The sequence below is a fragment of the Arabidopsis thaliana genome, chromosome 3 (assembly GCF_000001735.4).
Source record: "Arabidopsis thaliana chromosome 3, partial sequence".
NCBI classification, from domain to species: domain Eukaryota; kingdom Viridiplantae; phylum Streptophyta; class Magnoliopsida; order Brassicales; family Brassicaceae; genus Arabidopsis; species Arabidopsis thaliana.
Genome location: NC_003074.8, coordinates 14,295,642 through 14,314,191, shown reverse-complemented (window position 1 = coordinate 14,314,191; position 18,550 = coordinate 14,295,642). Strand labels below are relative to the sequence as shown.

The window sequence follows — 18,550 nt, the reverse complement described above, 5'->3', positions numbered from 1 at the left end:
GGTTTTTAAATTTCTAAAAATGAAATAACAAAATTAAAAAAATCAAAAGATATAGGTTGAAGAGATACAACCTTGGGGATATGAGCTTTTGAAGCTCTGATACCAAGATGATGCAAGAATTGGAGCTAATCCATCCTTTGATCACTTGATGATCAAGAGTTTCAAACTTGCCACACGGAAGGTGGGATGATGAAGGTGGTGATCTGACACGTTGTCGATCGCTTTTCTCGTGTGGGATCGATCCAAGGAGAATTGATGGATAGAAGGGTGATTGACTCGCTCAATCAGTGGGGTAATCGACTCACTCGATCAATAAACAAATGAAGGATGTTGAATCACTCAACAAACTTAATCCGCAGAATCTTGAAGTACTTAGTGACTCACTCACAAAAAACTACAAAACAATGACAAAGACTCAAACTTTCACAAGTAGAAAACGTTTTTGTTACTTTAAAATGATCAAGGGTCCTTTACAATGAATGAGAATTCAACTTATATAGAGCTGAGTACAATGTTCTAAGACTTCAAAGAAAGAAACAAAACATTAAAGAAAATATTGGACATTAATTGTAGAATATGTCCAAATAAGGGAAGTGAGGTGTGTCGTGTATCTTGTCAACTTGGGGAGGAAGTTGTGACGTATTGGAAGGTTCTGGAGTGTCTCAAGATTTTCACATAAGCGCACAAACAAAGATGGAAAGAGTTGTTGGAAATCGATCTCCTTCGACTCCATATATGGCAAGTAGTAACTCTGCGGGTTCTTGTGTGGTAAGATGTACCAAAGTTCGTATAGTACATGTCTTGTTTGGTGTAGATGTTCTCCTGGTTTTCATATGTAGCTTTGAGGTGCGTCCAAGTGTAGAATAAGGAAGATTTCATTGTTTGGCTTCATTTCGTGTGGTATTTCAGAAGGTAGTGCAGCGGGTAGTTCAGTCGGTCTGTCAGCAAGTACATCAACTATATGTACTTTTGATATCTTTGAATCATTTGCTAGGTAAATGATTCTTTGATGACTTGATGTTGCCTCGTTAAAAACCTTTCTATGTAAACCCATTGGGACAAACCCTAAATAAGGGAAAAAAGTGCAACACTCATATTCCCATAATAAGGTGACTCGGCTCCTTGGTCTTTGACTCCACTTGAACCTTCATTTGTCTTCTTAGGATTAATTTGCTGGTGAATAATTAACCCTAGGCCTTGTGCTTGATTGAGACTCCAATTGGGCAAGAGTCCTCCAAAATGCTCCTCATTAGTCAGTTTGATAAATGTACCGTCTGGTTTGGTATGCTCCCGGTTTGGTTTGATTTGGATGTCCGCATCACCTCCGGTCTACTATCAAATGGGGAAGCAATTTTATCTTCCGCGCTCATACTTCGCCCAACATGCTATATACACAGGTAAACCAACTTTTGTATAGAGAAATATTCCAAAATATTTCATTTTATGTTAAATATCCCAAATAGTATATATCTCGTATTTTATGTACTATCTCTATAATATTCAACAAATTCACTGTTTTTTTTTATAAAAAAGTTGGGAGATGGAAATTCAGATCATAGTGGTTGGGAAAGGCGAAAAGATATGGACACACCTAGAACTCTCTACAATATATCTTCTTCTTCCCCTGGTTCCGAAGTCTCTGCTGAAGCCGCAACCGCTCTTGCCGCGGCCTCACTTGTTTTCAAACCGGTGGATTCTACTTATTCATCCACGTTACTAAACCATTCTAAATTCGTGAGTATATATTCATGTTAAGTCCATAAAATTTCATTACATCAATTTAATCATAAGGTAACGTGTAGATATTTGTGGCAGCTATTTGAATTTGCTGATAAGTACAGAGGTTCTTACCAAGCATCTTGCCCCTTCTACTGCTCACACTCAGGCTACCAGATAATGAAACTGATACACATAGATATATTTTCATGTTTACGTAAATGAGTTACTTAACAAGATACTTTATGTTTTCAAATATTTTGGGGGTAAAAATAGGATGAACTTTTGTGGGCTGCGACTTGGTTATACAAAGCAAAAGGGGGAAAAAATTACTTAAATTATGTTATAAGCAAAAAAGATTGGAGCCAAGCCGTGAATGAATTTACCTGGGACAACAAATTCGCAGGCATCGGTTAGTATATATAGCTAAAGCAATTTCGTTAAATTCTATAACAGTAAGTTGATCTAAATTAATATTTCTTGTTATTTTCTTATTTTAAGGAGTTTTACAACGGGGAAAATGACTTGGAAAAATTTAAGACCGATGTTGAATCATTCGTCTGTGCATTGATGCTAGGAAGTAGCTCTCAACAAGTTAAGCCAACTCCTGGTAAATTTTCACGGTTAATTAGTTTTAAGTTTTTATTTTGTTCCCCCTTGGTGTTGGTTTTATGGTAACATTTATTTGTATTTTTTGTTTATTCAGTTGGCATTTTGTTAATTAGAGACAGTAGCAATTTACAATATGTAACAACGGCTACAATTATTTTGTAGGTAATTACGTAATAGCCCTTGATGTACTACAACAATCGGTGTACCGCAGATTATAATCTAGTTGGTTAACATTTTAGCATCTAATTAACTAATGACAATGTCAACGAATCAGTTTTTAATCATCAAAAGCTTTTTTCTTTGTTTTCTCAAGAGAAGTGGAATAATCACAATATCTTGAAAAAAGTTTAACTTGTGAGTAGCATCAAAGTACATCAATGAGAAAGATGTAAAAAAGATTAGGACATGGAAGAGCTATCCTCAGTCTCTGTGTTGGTGGTTGTTGTTGTTGTTGTGGCATTTTGAGAGTCTTGGAGTAACTTCGTTTGGTGTTCTGCGTGTTCTCTCTCGCATTGACTCACACCAATGATAATGTCGAGCATTGTTCCGGTTGTGCCGAAGAACACAAGTGGACCTAGAGACTTGCGTTTGATGCCTACCGGGATTGCAACCAATGCGCCTAGGACTGAGAATACCCAAGTTCCCAATGCACTGCACCCAAAAAAGATAGATATATTTAGACTTTAGGATGTTCCAACTTCGAGAACGATAATCACACTGTGTTTTTACATTAGAAGATACTAGATACCAATGTTGGATGCTAAGGTTACATCTTTTAGCAAATCAAAGCAATGTAGTGGTTAAGCATGGTGGCATGACCAAGTGAAAACGACTAAGAGTGGGCTATGTAACTGATGACTCAATGACAAAAATATGATTCCTAGATCACAGTTAAGAAACGCTCACTTTATACACCAGAAGAATTTGAAATTTTCTACACTTTAGAATGCTTCAACTTAGAACAACAACCACACTGTTATACACCATAAGATACTAGACACCAATACACCCGTTAGATGCTAAGGTTACTTCTTTTTCCAATTCAAAAGCAATGTAGTGAATAGTGATTAAGTATAATGGTGAGAACTGTAACAAGTGAAAACAAGTAACAGTGGCTAATAACTAATGACTCGCTGATAAAACTTTGTATGATTCCTAAGTCACAAATTTCAATATCACAGTTAAGAAACAAAGACTGAATATATGTTCCTTACTCTCTCTAATGATTAGCAAACAAAGACACTAACTTGGAAACAGTGCATTCCTCGAGGTGTTTCACATTCTTCTGACTTCCCATCTTTGATCAATCACTGAAAAGAAGCAATACCCAGATAAAGTTTTCACCAGACATATCTTCCAAATCAGAGAGAAACCCAAATGGATTGAAGCACTTTCCACAAATGAAATGCTTCATGTAAAGCAAGAAAGCTCTAATCTTACTACTCAACACAATGTCAAACCAGAAGCAAATGATGGGAAAACAACAACAGACTTTACTAATGAGCTATAAGTATACAGATTCAGCTCCATGAAACCCACAAAGGCAAATATAAAAGCTATATCTTTGAATACTCAAACACATAAATCTGAAGCTCATTTCGTGCTATTAATTGTCAAAGTTGAAAAATTGTTCAATGATTCTCGCAAATCCCTAAGACGAAACAACGACAACGACAACAAAATCAAATTCCTCACATAATCAGAAGAAAGATACAAAATTGCAGCCAAAAACTATCATGAATCCTATGAAAAAGACCATTCCAATTCTTAGAAACGAAGATTACCAAACGAGAAACAAAGATTGAGCAAAGTTCTTTTCTCGATTCTCGATACTCAACAGAGAAACTCGAAAGAAATGGTAAAGTCAAGCTTCGTGTGACTAATCGATGAGCCGGGTCGGGTAAGGCCTAGGAGTGACTTAATCGGGTCGGATTAGTTTTTGTTAACCGGAAACTAACCTAACCGAAATCGCTTAGCCAACTGATTCGTTGACATTGTGATTATTCCATGTCTCTTGAGAAAACTAGAGCCCAGATTACAAAGTTTTCAACACAACGAAACTGATTCAAACAAAACACAGAATTTAATCAAACAAAAAAAAAGATCGGGCTTTTTTCTTTATATCACACAAACACAAACACAAACAACAATTTCAAGTTTTTTTCAAAATTGATTTGCCTCCATGAGTGAAACCAAAACATTTAAACTTAACAAACAAAAGCTAACAATTTAACAAACAATCGAGGCAAAACTCAAAAATCCCCAATTAGATCCAGGGGAAATTAGTGAGAGTTTAGGGTTTCGCGAAGAATACCTGCGAGGGAGAAATTGAAGCTCTGCGTTGTGAAGTAAAGAAAACGGAAGGAAATCTCCGGTCGGATGCGGTGGTGACGGAGGAATCGAGCCGATCTCCGGCGAGTAGATTGAGAGAGGAAGAGAAAGAGAGAAAGAGAGAGAGATTTGGGCTTAAGAAGCTAATTGGACCTTTGGATGAAAAAGCAGACAAGGCAAAGAGATAAGTTTTGTTATTATCTTTTATCGAATAAAGATGCGTCTAAATAAGGATTTAGGTCGAAATATTACTGAGAATGTTTGGGCCAGTTATTGGGCTTTGAAAGACGGCTCAGGATTTTGTAAGCAAAACCCTTTCGCTTGATTACGTGATGATTACGCGCTTTCTCTTGACACGTGCCCAAGTGATTTACATTTGGGAAATTTGCATAAATAACATATAAAAATATTATATTATGTAACTAACCAAAAAAATGGTTTAATGATATAATGTGTATTTTCGGTATTTTGGAAATAATTGATCCTAAGCCAAACCAATTAACTCGCCGACGTTATAGTCACCTCTATCACCGACGCCGGTATTACAACGTGATCATCTCTATGTCATCACCACCACAGTCACCACTACCATCACAACGTCATCACCGCCACCATCGTAACCACCACGTTCTCACTACTAAAACCACCACACTGTTACTATTTATCATGGATATCATATCACCACTGTACCACCATCACCATCACAACCACAACGGCACCACCATCATCCCCACGTCATCACCATCACCATCACAAAGTCACCACCACTATCACTGGAATCACCACCGTAATCTTCGCAACCACCATCGCTGATATCTATATCGTTGGAATATCATCGATGAAAATCTATGGTCGGAATATCGCCTGAACTTGTGCCGTTGGAATCTTCACCGGAATCGTGCTGAAACTACCATCACCGGAATAACCACCACCACCATTAGTCATTTTTCATACCTTTGATGTTATTTACATAATTGATATATATAATATGCTATATTCTTAATATTTTAGTAGAAAAGTATTATTCTTACAAAAGACCTTTTACATTTTCTATATCTATAAGATTTTATATTTTCGTAACCGAAAATTCTTTTTTTTTGTCGGCAATTTTCGTTTTATAACACAGAATAACAAATGACAACTCATTCCAATATCATTATTTTGTTCCATATTTCATTTTATCTGCTTTACATTGTAATCACACTTGATTCAACTAATGAAATAAATCGTTTAAAAAAAAACGAAACTCATAAAGGACAGATTACAAGATACGTGATACAAAGTCTTTTGAAGCCTAATTTTAAAATAAACTCAATTACACAAAGAAGATACGTAAGAGACACGTGTTTGATGCTAAAACCTAATGGATTCATGTGGCACAAGCGAGAAAACCGCCGGAACACCTTTGGTTGCTCACCGCCAAATCTTCAATTTGCTGTCACGTCCGACGACGGTCGTAACCACCAGGTGAAAGCTTCAATTCACGCTCTTGGAGACATCCTCCTAAAGATATTACCGCCGCATATCAAATTGGATCTGTTGTTTCCACCTTGAATAATAGGAGATAGTGTAGATCTTCATCTCAACCCCAACTTCAAAGGAAGAATCTCCGCCCAAGACCTAAAGAAAGGTCCACTTCGCATAACGATGAAGATATTACGGCGAAGATATTTCTCTAACTTTGGAGAAGATTCAAGCCAACAGATGAACATGAAATAAACCAATTGACAGCAAGCGGGATTTACACTGAAATCATGTAGAAAGAGGAGAGAAAAACAAAAAACATAATCCGATCTTAGCCGGAAAACGAACCAAGCTAAGCAAAAAATTATTAAAATCCGACTAATTGGAAAGAGAGATCCGTCAAACGTCGGAAACTATGTATAAAACAAAAAACAAGCTGTCGCCGGAATTTATTTCTGGTTAACCGGAAATCTCCTTCTCTCTCTGGAAAATAAGAGTGGGTTAAGAGAGAGAGGTCTTTTTAATTTGTAACCAAAAATTCTATTTGTGCTTTTTAGTGGATTTTCAATCAGTAGCCCAATTCTACATGTATAAAAGCTATTACTAGCACTTAAAAATTTGATAAAATAATAATTTACTGTAAAAACTGCATCTGTGAGTTTAGAATTCAAAATTTTTTAATTTTTTAATATCATTCTATAGAGTTATCAACCATGAATCTAGGAAGATTTGCAAAATTATCCTTTTTTTACTACCCTTTTGCAATAATACCTAATTTTGTTATCCATTTTTATAAATACCTCTTCGTTTAAGCAAAATGACCAAATTACACTCATCTAATGAGAACATGTAATTAGAAACTGAAATTTTCCGCCAAAATGTTTTTTTCCCGATCAAAAAAAAAACTTTCGGCCAGTTTTTTTTCCTCCCAAAAGTTTTCCCAGCTAAAACACATGCATTTAGAAATCCTTGTAAATTTTTCTAAAACTCTTTTAAAAACCTTGTAAAGTTTTTTAAAACCTTTGTAAAGTTGTTAAAAACCCTTGTAAATCATTTTAAAATCTCTTAAAATCTTTATAAAGTCTTTAATTATATGTAAATACTTTAAAAACTCGTTTTAAAACTTTTATAAATTATTTTAAAACCTTTTACAATGATTTTAAAAAATTTACAAGAGTTTTTAAAGGATTTACAAGGATTTTAAAAACCCTTGTAAATCTTTTATAAATCCTTTAAAATCCTTGTAAACTATTTAAAAATCTTTTAAAACCCTTGTAAACCCATTAATGATTTTTGAACCATTTTAAAACTCTTGTAACCTCTATAAAAGGTTTTAAGAATATTTATAAGAGTTTTTAAGAATTTTAAATCTCTTTGTAAATTCTTTAAAACTCTTTTAAAATTCCTTGTAAATCTTATTAAAACCTTTAAAAGTCTTTTAAAATCTCTTTTGAATCTTTTAAAACCCTTTTAAACATTTTAAAAATCTATTTCTTGCCAAAATTGTTTTTTGCGGGAACAATGTTTTTGGAAAAAAAGTTTTGGCGCGAAATTGTTTTTGGTGGGAAATTTATTTTCTGAATATAGGGGGAAAAAGTCAATATTTCATTTTGTTAACCTAAAACATTTTATAAATAGAGGTAAAATGATCGTTAAAAATTAAGAGATGGCATAAATGAAGATCGCAAATAAGAAAGGACATTATTGAAAAGAGAATATTACACTCTTAGACACTTTTTAAAAACTATTTCCGTGTTTAGGCACTTTCAAAAGACTAGATACTTTTTCTATGTTTTTTTTTACTAAAATACCTTCTTAACTAAAATATTCTCTTAACCCACGTTCTCTCTCTCTCTCTCTCTCTCTCTCTCTCTCTCTCTCTCTCTCTCTCTCTCTCTCTCTCTCTCTCTCTCTCTCTCTCTCTCTCTCCGTAAAATATGAGAAGAAACTTCTTCTTCTTCAACAACGGCGGCTTCATTTGATTTTTGCTTTCTCTCATATGTCAAACTCGTTTCATCTACGTAACATCGAGATTTTAGTTAATCGAATATCCTGTTATCATGGACATGCTATATAGAATAGATATAGATCAGTAAAAAGGTTTCCGAATGGATATATTTAAATGGATTCGTTATTATGGACACCAAAAAATTGTTTGTTGATTTTTCTTTCAGTTTGCAGAGACCTCCACCTTCAAAACCTTATGGACATGGAACTTTGGTTTCTTTACAAAACACGGTTAATCGAATCTCCTGTTATTATTGACATGGTATATAGAATGGATACGGATCAGTAGAAAGGTTTCTGAATGGATATATTTAAATGGACTGGTTAATATGGATACCAAAAAATTGTTTGTTGATTTTTCTTTCAGTTTACAAGACCTCCACCTTCAAGACCTTATGGACATGGAACTTTGGTTTCTATACAAACCACGGTTAATCGAATCTCTTGTTATTATGGACATGGTATATAGATTGGATATGAATCAGTAAAAAGGTTTCCGAATGGATATATTTAAATGGACTCGTTATTATGGACACCAAAAAATTGTTTGTAAATTTTTTTATACAGTTTGCAGAGACCTTCACCTCCCTTATGGACATAGAAATTTTACCAAATTCCTGAGATAATCGAGATCGAATTGTTTAAGAAACTTCTCCCATTTATTTGCAGAATCGGTACCACCTATTTTTGGTGAGCCGCCGCCATAATCGATAAGAGGAATCAAACCTAGAAGTTATAGAGACGTGGAGAGAGAAAGAGAGAGAGAGAGAGAGAGAGAGAGAGAGAGAGAGAGAGAGAGAGAGCAGAGAGAGAGAGAGAGAGAGAGAGAGAGAGAGATTTCTTTTATTTTGCGTAAGGATCGTGGAAGAGAGATAAAGTATTTAATTTGTATTAAATTTAAAATAAAAGTTGTTGGTTAAATTAGGGGTAAAAATGTCTTAATAGAAGTCAAATAATGGAAAAAGTGTCCTCTCCCTCATAAATGCCTCTAAAGGAATAAAATTATCTAAAAGTGCCTAAACGTGTCACATTCCCTATTGAAAAAGGGTAGTGTTGAAAGGCATTCATAGTGATTATTCATGAATCTATGTAGTATTATAACAGTAAAAATTGTCCAATATTAATAGTGTACAAGTCAAAATTAATTTATTAACTTAAAAGTGTGATAAAATGCAGTTGATGAAAAAAAATAAAAAATCACAATACAAATACTCAAACAAATAATTTTTTATCTCTATCACTTACAAATAAATACTTTCACGTAGACAAGACATAGTATTTCATGTTGTACTAGTATTACCCATTTTCCGAAAAACGGTCTATTTCCCCCCGAAAACTATCACATCATAATAGATAGAGCCCAAACTTTAACTTTGGTCCTAATGTCCATAAAATAATAGTTTTCAACATATGTCTTCCCGAATCTATAGTTTTCATCTATTTCCCCATAAATTTGGGTTAAATCGGTTTATAAATTCAATTCGATAGAAACCAATCAAAGCGATACCAAACCACTTGTATCAAACTTTCTTTTGATTTAAAAGAGTATTATTAAAACAAAAAATTAATAACAGACGTTAAAAAGAAAAGAAAAAAAATTGTGTCCCCTTTTTTTTTGTTAGAATTGCATCCCCTTTTTCGTCTCTTCTTTATCCTTTGTTTTCAAATTCCATTTTTCTGAAAGAAAATTGAAGAACCGTTAACAACCTCCACTGCCTTAATCATATCTTTGTTTTTGAAAACGCCATTAATTACTGTGTTGTTATTGAATTCAATTGCATCGCTGCAAATACAATAATCTAACTATCCCAAATCAATATCTCTATCATAAAACTTGTTTTATTGCATTATCTATTAGTTTGCTCAATTTCTCATCTAAAATCAATCGGGAATCAAATTACAAAAACAAGAAAAGAATCAACACAAACTATCAAGCCGACAATGGCGGATTAAGCGATGAGTTCTCAATTTGGATTAGAAGATCATAAGTAGCTTCTGGGTTTCATGTGTTCTTGAAACTGAAATTGGAATCTTTTTCCTCTCTTATTCTTTCAATACGCTTTTAATCTACTTGTATAACTTCTCTTGGATTTCTGGATTTTCAAGCTCTAATGCAAAATCCAAATCAATTGGTAAATATTACCGAAATCAATAATTGAATCCAAAAAATACATTCAATTTTGATGCGTCGAGAAAACAAAGTGGGTAGCCTTTAGATTCCTACTCACCACAACAATCTGCAAAGATTTCCAATTTCAAGTAAAGTCGTCTCCTTTTACTTCAACATTCATGAATCCTCAACGAGTCTTAGGTTTAAGAGAGCAAAAATCAAACAAATTTAAATTCTAGACCGAAGAATTACGTAAATCATTACATCTGTCGAGAGAGAAGAGTGGAATTAGAGGAAGAAACAGGGTTTTTTATATAATATTTTATGTATAGAAGAAAAGGTTTTACATTAGAGTGGGTTGAAATTAGGTTGAAATTTAAAGGTTCTGCATGACGATATTTTCTAATTAAAAATTAAAACTTTAATTTGTATTTGTTTTGTTAATATTGTTTGTTTTGTTTAGTGTTTAAGATTGTAGAATTTTATTTTTATTGCCAATTTTATACAGATTGTTAGTTTTATGATTTCACCGGTAATATACTGTCTCATATTAATATGGATCCCAACCCGTCCCACCATCTAACCTCGTCATATGATATTAAATATCATCGAATCATTTTTATAAAGTTTAAATATTATAATATTTGAAACTTCATAAAAGTTTTAATATCGAGAATTTAAAATGTGTAAAAACGAAATGAGAGAAAAGCGATGATACGAACGGTTGTATCTCTTCGCCTTTAACTGCTGTCTCTCGGTCTCCGAAAGTGTTCTTGCCGGTTACCAGTGGTTTCTTCAGGGGTGAATAACGGTAAAACGGTTGAAGATCCAATAACGGACTCGCAACCCAACCTATTTATACCTTGCGATTGTCTCTGTTCTCGATTGGTTGATAAGAGTGAATGTTCACAATTTCCTTTGTTCATATTGATAATGGCGGATAATCTCCAAAGACAGATGCAAGAAATTGCGCTAGGAGTACAAGAGGAAGCTATCAATCTCCTTATTGAACTATGTGATGAGGCGCTCAGGAAACCCAATTTAGCCTCATTACAAAACCGGTGCCCTAAGAAGTAGAATCTCCGAGCAATGCTGAGTGCTTTGCCTCGCCTTTGGAGCGTAGATGAAGAGGTGGTAGGCAGAATCCTGGAGATTCACAAAATCGAATTCCTTTTCCAATCTGAAGAATCCATGTTCTCAATACTCCGTCGAGGGCCATGGTCGTTTAATGATTGGATGTGCGTCATCCAAAGATGGACGAAATTGCACTCGGATGCAGAATTCAAGAGAATCCCATTCTGGATCCAAATCAGAGGAATACCCCTCCGCTTCCTCACTGCAAGGATTATTACTTCAATTGGTGAAAGAATGGGTCTGTTCCTTGAGACAAATTTGGGTCGCGATGGTGTGGTCCTCACGGACTATGTCATGGTCAAAATTCTGTGTAATATTGATGATCCACTACGCTTTCAGAGAATTTTCCGATTCGGAGAAAAGTCAGTGTTCTGAAGTTTCAATACGAGAAACTCAAGAATTTTTGTACCACTTGTGGAATGCTGAGTCATGATGCCTCCGAATGTCCAACTTCCGGGAACCAAGGTCCTCATGCGGACGATGATGATGATGATGATGATAATGACGCAAATGAAGACCATCCCGATGTTCCTGGAGACAACCCTGACCAAGTTCATGGTCCAATGAATCAGCAACATCCGGAAGAGAGCACTGAAGATGAACACCAAAATGCGCCAAAAAGAGGAAAACTGAAGCCTCTTCTTCAACGTCTAACTATGGAAGTCCCTTGGTGTGTTGCAACATGCGCCAGGCCTATGCCACAGAAGATACTCAACACTGCGTGGCTAAAAGACAGAGAAGGGAATCATAAGTTCTAGAAGTCCGGAATTGGTTTTTTGCTCCACACAACATCGCCGGTTTACAAACTAATGATATAGCTCAAATTGCCTTAAGCTTACTCCCTCAAATAAGAGATCGTCGTTAGCACTTAAGGGTCAAATTCCACTGAGCTCTCGATGTTCACACAATAGACTTATGATGTTTTCAAACAAGCTAGACCAATAGATTATATAAGAAACAAAGAAAAGCAATAAATATCAAAATGTAAATCAGATGGGAAAAGAGTCAGGTTTAGGGTATTCTCAGGAGATAGATGATTAGTAGATCTAGTGATAGCTAGGTTGTTAACGAACCGTTCTTAAACTCAAACTCTAATTATGGAATAAAAGGTGGCGTTCCGCGAAACTCTCTATGTGTATAGCTAAGAATGACCGGAGAAGCCGAGAGATTATTAACCTAAACATGCATTCTAAACGAGTTCGATTGTTCACCTTAGTAGATAGGCCAATTCTTATTACACACCTATAAACCAGGCTCATCAAGTAATAGAGCCAAATACAGATACCTATGGCGGGCATATCTATTGTCTGGATTCAAGTTCTAGATGATCAATCTAGATCTAGCATTAAGAACAATTAAAGATGAAGAATCCTAACAGATAACATAGCAAGGGGGCGATCTACTAAATCATCTAAATCCCTAATGAGAAACCCTAAACCTAACAAGAAGATTACTCAAGCATGATGAATGAAGTAAACAACATGATTAGAATAGAAATCAATGAATAAAACAAGAAGAGAATAGAGTAAGAAAGATCCAAAGGAAGTTTCCACATGGTTTTGCTCCCAAAGTACAAAAGAGATAGAGAATAGCCTCTCCAAGCTTAGGTCTAAACAATGATCTTAAAAACCTAATTATATGTCTAAAACACGTGATGGGCCTTCATTAAACATAGGAGAAAGTTCTGGGCCGAATTTAGAAATCTTCAAAACATCAATAAGTTGCGTCTTGAAAATGCCGTCAGGTATTGGTGTCGCTCGACACCAAGGGTGGTGTCGTTCGACACCTATGTGCATTTTCGTCTCCAGATTTCTTCAACTGCATAAATTCTCTATTTTTCTCTAGAATGCTTCATTATCTCCAAATGAATCCCAAACATGTAAAGACCTGAAAAAGACTAGAAAAGACTCTAGAAATAACAAAAGGACTCTAAGACCTATACCTAAATCATAGCTAAAGCCGATAAAAATAGGGTTATATCAACTCCCCTAGACTTAGCTTTTGCTTGCCCTCAAGCAAAACACAAAAGCCGAACCCGTGGAAGAGGTTTGAAAACAAAGGAACTCCCAACATTCTCTAGTCTATTGCCATGATCATTCTAACCAAATCCATATGTCTAGCAATTCTAATCAAATCCTAACCAACATGTACTTCTCTGCAAGCTTACACAATATTCTGGATTCCATACCTAAGTTCCACAACTATATCTACCAGGCTTTCATCGCTGGGTCTCATCAAACAAGCTAACATTCAAGATCCTTCTAGACTCTTTCCCGTACTATACCTTGATAAATCGACCATTCTTTATATTTGTTTTTCTTTGGTGTTCTTTCTCTCCCCCATACTTATTCTTTTTAGAGAGTAAACAAAGGGGAACTCGCATACTGGATCGACACCCTCGGCATTTTTCCAACCTTTGTAATTGATCATTCTAAATAATGTATAATACTGGGGTCATAGGAAATATTCCTACCCCTATACACTATCTGAAAATCCTGTCAATCTCTCATTTTCTTTTTATTTTTATAAGGGGAGAGGAACACATTCTTTTTATCACATTGGTCTCAATATCAGGTATGAACAAGGAGTCAAGATCTATGAATACTAACCGTTTGAAGAGGTAAAAGGAAGAACAGTGAGATTAGCTCCATCCTTAGTGGATTGTGTTGGAAACCAGGATATCCTGAATTCTGTTGGTTTACCATCTAGATTTTCCAATAGTCGGATTGAGTCAAACATGCAACATTCATCAATCAAGGAATCATCAAGAGAAATATAGATCATGATTCCTAACTAAACTAAAGAAAATATTTTTTTTTTTCTGTTAGAAACCTGACTAAATAAACTAAAAAACGAAAATAATAAAACTCAAAAATAAAGGCAATGTTAGTAAGAACCTCCCTCAGACTTAAACGACACTGTCCCCAGTGGCATTCAAATCCGAAAAGGTGGGAAAAATAAATCATATATATGAAAGTTGGCCAGCTCTCTCCATATGAGTGATAAATCATCACACAAGTGAGTACCACATGTCATCCTAAATTAATATCATTAAAAAGTAACAAAACTTAGTGATAAAAATTAAAAGTTTTGAATCATTCATTAATTCCACTTTTAACTAAATATCTTCACTTAAAAGAAAACAAATATAAAAAATTATGTTAATGTATCAAACACTACTTTCAGTTTACTTTTCTTATTTTGCTATTTTTTTTAGGGAATGTGACAGGATTAGGCACTTTTAGAAAATATTATTCTGTTTGAAGCACTTTCTAGGGAATAGACACTTTTTTACACTAATTCTTTTTTTTTGGACTTTTTTACCCTCAATTCAACTAAACGTAATTAGAAATAAAGGAAATCTCTTTCTCTCTCTCTCTTTCTCTCTCTTTCTTTCTCTCTCTCTTTCTCTCTTTCTCTCTTTCTCTCTTTCTCTCTCTCTCTTTCTCTCTCTCTCTCCCCCTTCCACGATTCCTCTTATCGATTGTGGCGGCGGCTCACCAGATATCGGTGGTACCAATTCTACAAACAAATGGGAGAAGCTTCTTAAAAAATTCGATCTCGATTATCTCAGAAATTTGGTAAAAGTTCTATATCCATAAGGTCTTGGAGGTGGAGCTCTCTGCAACCTGTAAGAAAAACAACAAATAACTTTTTGGTATCCATAATAACGAGTCCATTTAAATATATCCATTCGGAAACCTTTCTACTGATCCATATCCATTCTATATACCATGTCAATAATAACAAGAGATTCGATTAATCGTGGTTTGTAAAGAAACCAAAGTTCACTGTCCACAAGGTCTTGGAGGTGGAGGTCTCTGCAAACTTAAAGAAAAATTAACAAACAAGTTTTTGGTTTCCATAATAACGAGTCCATTTAAATATATCCATTCGGAAATATTTCTACTGATCCATATCCATTCTATATACCATGTCCATAATAACAGGAGATTTGATTAACCGTGGTTTGTAAAGAGACCAAAGTTTCATGTCCGTAAGGTCTTGAAGGTGGAGGTCTCTGCAAACTGAAAAAAAAATCAACAAACAATTTTTTGGTATTCAGAATAACGTGTCCATTTAAATATTTCCATTCGGAAACCTTTTTACTGATCTATGTCCATAATAACATGAGATTTGATTAACCGAAATCTCGATGCTACGTAGGTGAAACGAGTTTTACCCATGAGAGAGAGCAAAAATCAAATCAAACCGCCATTGTTGAAGAAGAAGAAGTTTCTTAGAGAACTGGATCTCAAATTTATGTCAAAACTTAGATTTAATTTGCAAAATAAATCACAATCTAAAAGAAATCAAGGGCTCTTACTCTCCAATTAAGATAATTTATTCTTTGACTTGAGATTGAAATTAAAAAACAAAAATCAAATTACCAGAGCCACCCATTTGCTCAAGGCGGTGGAGAAGCATGTGACGGAGGTGGTGGCAGATATCGCAAGGGAGGCGGTAATGTATACGGAGGAGGTGGTGGTTACGAGAGACATAGCAGAGGTTACAGATCTGGTGGAGGTTGTGGTGGAAAAAGATACGGTGGTGGTGGCCGTGAGGGAGGTGGCTAAGGAGGAGGTGACGCTGGAAGTTACGGAGGAGGCGTAGTAGGGTTTGGTAATCAAAGATAGTGTAGTTTATTGACACTGTTAGATTGTTGAGAGATAGGGAAGATGATGATAAACCTTATAAGATTTAAATTTGAATTTTGAATATTGAAGTTGTCCTATAATATTTGATTTTGATTCTGGAAAAATAGAGAGAGGAACAAGAGAAGTTTTCGTAAAAGAGATGGTGAAGAATAAAAGAAATATTGCTAAAGAGAAAGAGAAAATAAGATTGAGGGCAAATTGGACAATTTAACAAGTCAAAGTGCCTTCTCTTTTGGAAGTGCCTAAAACGACAAATATTTTTGTAAAAGTGTCTCACAGTGTAATATTCTCTTTTTTTTAATAGTCAGTATTTGATAACGGCTAGAAAATTTTGTGTATTGCAACTTACCTATTTGCTACTTAACCTTTTTTAATTTAGTAATTTTAACTTAATCTTTTCTTATTATTACATTTTTTGGTCTACATGATATGATCATGGTCTTTTTGTGCTTTATGATAAATTGGTAACATTAATAATAACATGCATGTTTTTTAAGTAATGGTCTTTTGAGACGTTAGATATACCAAAAAATTCAATATACGACACTCTCTCCAATATAGCCATATGCAAATGTAAAGAGAGAAACCTAAAAGTGTTGATTTAAAAGACTGTTTAATTTTTGCTTTTTTTTTTTTTTCATGTGAAATTTTTTAAAGCAAATGAGTAGTTAGTTATACATTTGTTATTGAAATTATGTCAATCTAATACTTAGCCATGAGTTTATCATGATGTGATTGGAATATTAGATTAGGAGAGAATACATGAAACAATAAATTGTTTGCTTAGAATCAAGTTAGGCAACTTTCAAACCAAATAAGTAACATAATTGCATATCATTGTATCATATATTATTGATGTAAGTAATTCCTGATAGTTAAAAAAGATTAGAATTTTGGGTATATAGATAAGAAGATTTATACATGAAAAAAATAATTGATATTTGAATCAAAAGTGAATCTAACTATACAAATATAATTACATAAAATGAATAACTTTATTAACTACATAATAACATATACGAAAATAAAATAAATTAGCAGTCAAAATAGTTAAACATAATTCTTTTTAAACAATTTTCAAAATAACAACCCACGCGTAGTGTGGGTACTCACCTAGTCAAAAATAAAAGAAAAGAAAGAAAGAAAGGGAAAAGAAAAAGCAAACCAGTGTGTTGCCTCCCACTAAGCGCTTGTTTAGAGTCATTAGCTTTACTTTGGTAGAGTTTGGGGATCAGGTGGATCAGATGGAGGAAGTAAATACTTCCTAGTAGAACCTCGCATCATCCAAGGTGGCGTATAAACAGTCGGTGTGTGCGGTCTACCAAGGAAGTGAGGAATGTCAGCAGAGCAGGACAGAGGTATGGGTGGTCTACTCCGGTTTCCTGAACAATCATCAAAAGAAAGAATAAGCGCTCGACGAGAAACTCGTGGCTTGCTTAACCGTAAAACAGTTTTTGGAAATTTTAAACTCTTATTGATGAAATCAGGAGGTTTAGGAGGAGGAGATGAGTACCTTAGCCGTTTAGGAGGTGGATCAAGGAGTAGAGGTGCAGTGGGTGACGTGACCGTAGTGACTGGAGTATCAGTAGTGAACTCAACACGAAAACCAGCTCTAATAAGGAACTCTGGCTCAACCTGTGTCGGGTGTCGATCGACACAAGTGGTGGTGTCGATCGACACAAGTGGTGGTGTCGATCGACACCATCGCTGGAGTTCGATTCTCATTAACTGATTCGTCAGCTGCGTCTTGTGGTTCTTGCTTGTACCATGAACCTCAGCTAACTCAACATCAGTCCATTGTTCATCGACATTATCATCTGTTGTTGACACTTTGCTATCGAGCCCGCTCGATTTCGCTCCTTCAAACGTTGAAGCATTGTCTGTTTCAGAAGAGTGTCGATCGACATCAAGGTCGTGTCGATCGACACTGAGACTTGGTGTCGAGTGGTTCTGCAAATCAGTGTGGCAAGCAGTCGTGAGTGGTGTCACTGAGGTCTGGTGCTGAATTCCACTCCTTGACTGAACTACATTAACATCCTCTGTGTTGAACCGAGCATTCAAGTCTTGTACATCATTATAAAGACCATCAATCCTTTGATTCGTCATCACTTGGCTCTTGAGAATCTTTTCTAGCATGCATTCCATCCCAATCGTAGAAGTGGGTGAAAGGTGGGCTTGGTGAGTATAATAGCTGAAATGACTAGCAGAGAACATATCAGGCCTGTTGTAGTCATCAAGTTGAATGGCACATCCATCTACAACAGCTGCAGCTCTATATCCGCCTTGGTATCGAGCGACACCCTGGTGGTATCGATCGACACCCTCGACAAAATTAGGTAGCAGGTTTCCTTGCTCATCGATTTTCTGACCATACTCATTGTATGCCTGACCAGCTCTGTCCCTTAACACTCTTGCAGCATCAGGTATTACTATCAACATCTTTGTGTTGCAATTGAATTCCTAAAGCTCCTGAAACACAAGAAAAAGAAAAAGAAGAGAAAAACTGAATTAGTATTGA

The 18,550-nt window shown here is 35.2% G+C and overlaps 7 protein-coding genes and 1 pseudogene across 11 annotated transcripts; 5 read left to right on the top strand and 3 right to left on the bottom strand.

Annotated features, from left to right (window-relative positions):
• Window positions 1-693: 693 nt before the first annotated feature.
• AT3G42155 (glycosyl hydrolase family 9 protein) lies at window positions 694-1,897 on the top strand (the record flags this gene model as incomplete). The annotated part of the gene is made up of 4 exons (NM_148795.1): window positions 694-768; window positions 1,195-1,397; window positions 1,572-1,712; window positions 1,816-1,897. The coding sequence occupies 4 exons, from the start codon at window positions 694-696 to the stop codon at window positions 1,895-1,897; spliced, it is 501 nt and encodes a 166-aa protein (NP_683637.1).
• A 40-nt stretch (window positions 1,898-1,937) lies between these two features.
• Window positions 1,938-2,441, top strand: AT3G42153 (glycosyl hydrolase 9B9 protein; the record flags this gene model as incomplete). The annotated part of the gene is given in 5 exon segments (NM_001339082.1): window positions 1,938-1,982; window positions 1,993-2,128; window positions 2,143-2,171; window positions 2,218-2,339; window positions 2,423-2,441. 5 exon segments carry the CDS (start codon window positions 1,938-1,940, stop codon window positions 2,439-2,441), a joined length of 351 nt encoding a protein of 116 aa, NP_001325604.1.
• Window positions 2,442-2,553: 112 nt separating this feature from the next.
• AT3G42150 (uncharacterized protein) lies at window positions 2,554-4,917 on the bottom strand. 3 transcript variants are annotated; one of them, NM_114082.3, is made up of 3 exons: window positions 4,643-4,917; window positions 3,576-3,638; window positions 2,554-2,979 (listed from the first exon to the last, which is right to left on the bottom strand). In NM_114082.3, the coding sequence occupies exons 2-3, from the start codon at window positions 3,623-3,625 to the stop codon at window positions 2,727-2,729; spliced, it is 303 nt and encodes a 100-aa protein (NP_566862.1). In that variant the 5' UTR covers window positions 3,626-3,638; window positions 4,643-4,917; the 3' UTR covers window positions 2,554-2,726. The 3 variants fall into 3 exon arrangements, with proteins under 3 accessions (NP_566862.1, NP_974377.1, NP_001030798.1); NM_202648.3 differs by having other exon boundaries at window positions 2,606-2,979; window positions 4,113-4,649; NM_001035721.2 differs by having other exon boundaries at window positions 2,606-2,979; window positions 3,576-4,666.
• A 1,105-nt stretch (window positions 4,918-6,022) lies between these two features.
• On the top strand, window positions 6,023-6,130 carry AT3G42148 (uncharacterized protein; the record flags this gene model as incomplete). Its single annotated transcript, NM_001125282.1, has 1 exon — window positions 6,023-6,130. One exon carries the CDS (start codon window positions 6,023-6,025, stop codon window positions 6,128-6,130), a length of 108 nt encoding a protein of 35 aa, NP_001118754.1.
• A 5,043-nt stretch (window positions 6,131-11,173) lies between these two features.
• AT3G42140 (zinc ion binding / nucleic acid binding protein) lies at window positions 11,174-12,132 on the top strand (the record flags this gene model as incomplete). The annotated part of the gene is made up of 3 exons (NM_114081.1): window positions 11,174-11,313; window positions 11,359-11,645; window positions 11,738-12,132. 3 exons carry the CDS (start codon window positions 11,174-11,176, stop codon window positions 12,130-12,132), a joined length of 822 nt encoding a protein of 273 aa, NP_189800.1.
• Window positions 12,133-14,854: 2,722 nt separating this feature from the next.
• On the bottom strand, window positions 14,855-16,261 carry AT3G42075 (uncharacterized protein; the record flags this gene model as incomplete). 2 transcript variants are annotated; one of them, NM_001339081.1, is made up of 4 exons in its annotated part: window positions 15,766-16,024; window positions 15,339-15,395; window positions 15,108-15,195; window positions 14,855-15,003 (listed from the first exon to the last, which is right to left on the bottom strand). In NM_001339081.1, the coding sequence occupies exons 1-3, from the start codon at window positions 15,874-15,876 to the stop codon at window positions 15,163-15,165; spliced, it is 201 nt and encodes a 66-aa protein (NP_001326024.1). In that variant the 5' UTR covers window positions 15,877-16,024. The 2 variants fall into 2 exon arrangements, with proteins under 2 accessions (NP_001326024.1, NP_001326023.1); NM_001339080.1 differs by having other exon boundaries at window positions 14,940-15,003; window positions 15,167-15,195; window positions 15,308-15,402; window positions 15,766-16,261.
• On the top strand, window positions 15,309-15,951 carry AT3G42130 (glycine-rich protein; the record flags this gene model as incomplete). Its single annotated transcript, NM_114080.1, has 2 exons — window positions 15,309-15,342; window positions 15,788-15,951. The coding sequence occupies 2 exons, from the start codon at window positions 15,309-15,311 to the stop codon at window positions 15,949-15,951; spliced, it is 198 nt and encodes a 65-aa protein (NP_189799.1).
• Window positions 16,262-17,241: 980 nt separating the features above from the next.
• AT3G42120 lies at window positions 17,242-18,471 on the bottom strand (annotated as a pseudogene; the record flags this gene model as incomplete). Its single annotated transcript has 1 exon — window positions 17,242-18,471.
• Window positions 18,472-18,550: the final 79 nt, after the last annotated feature.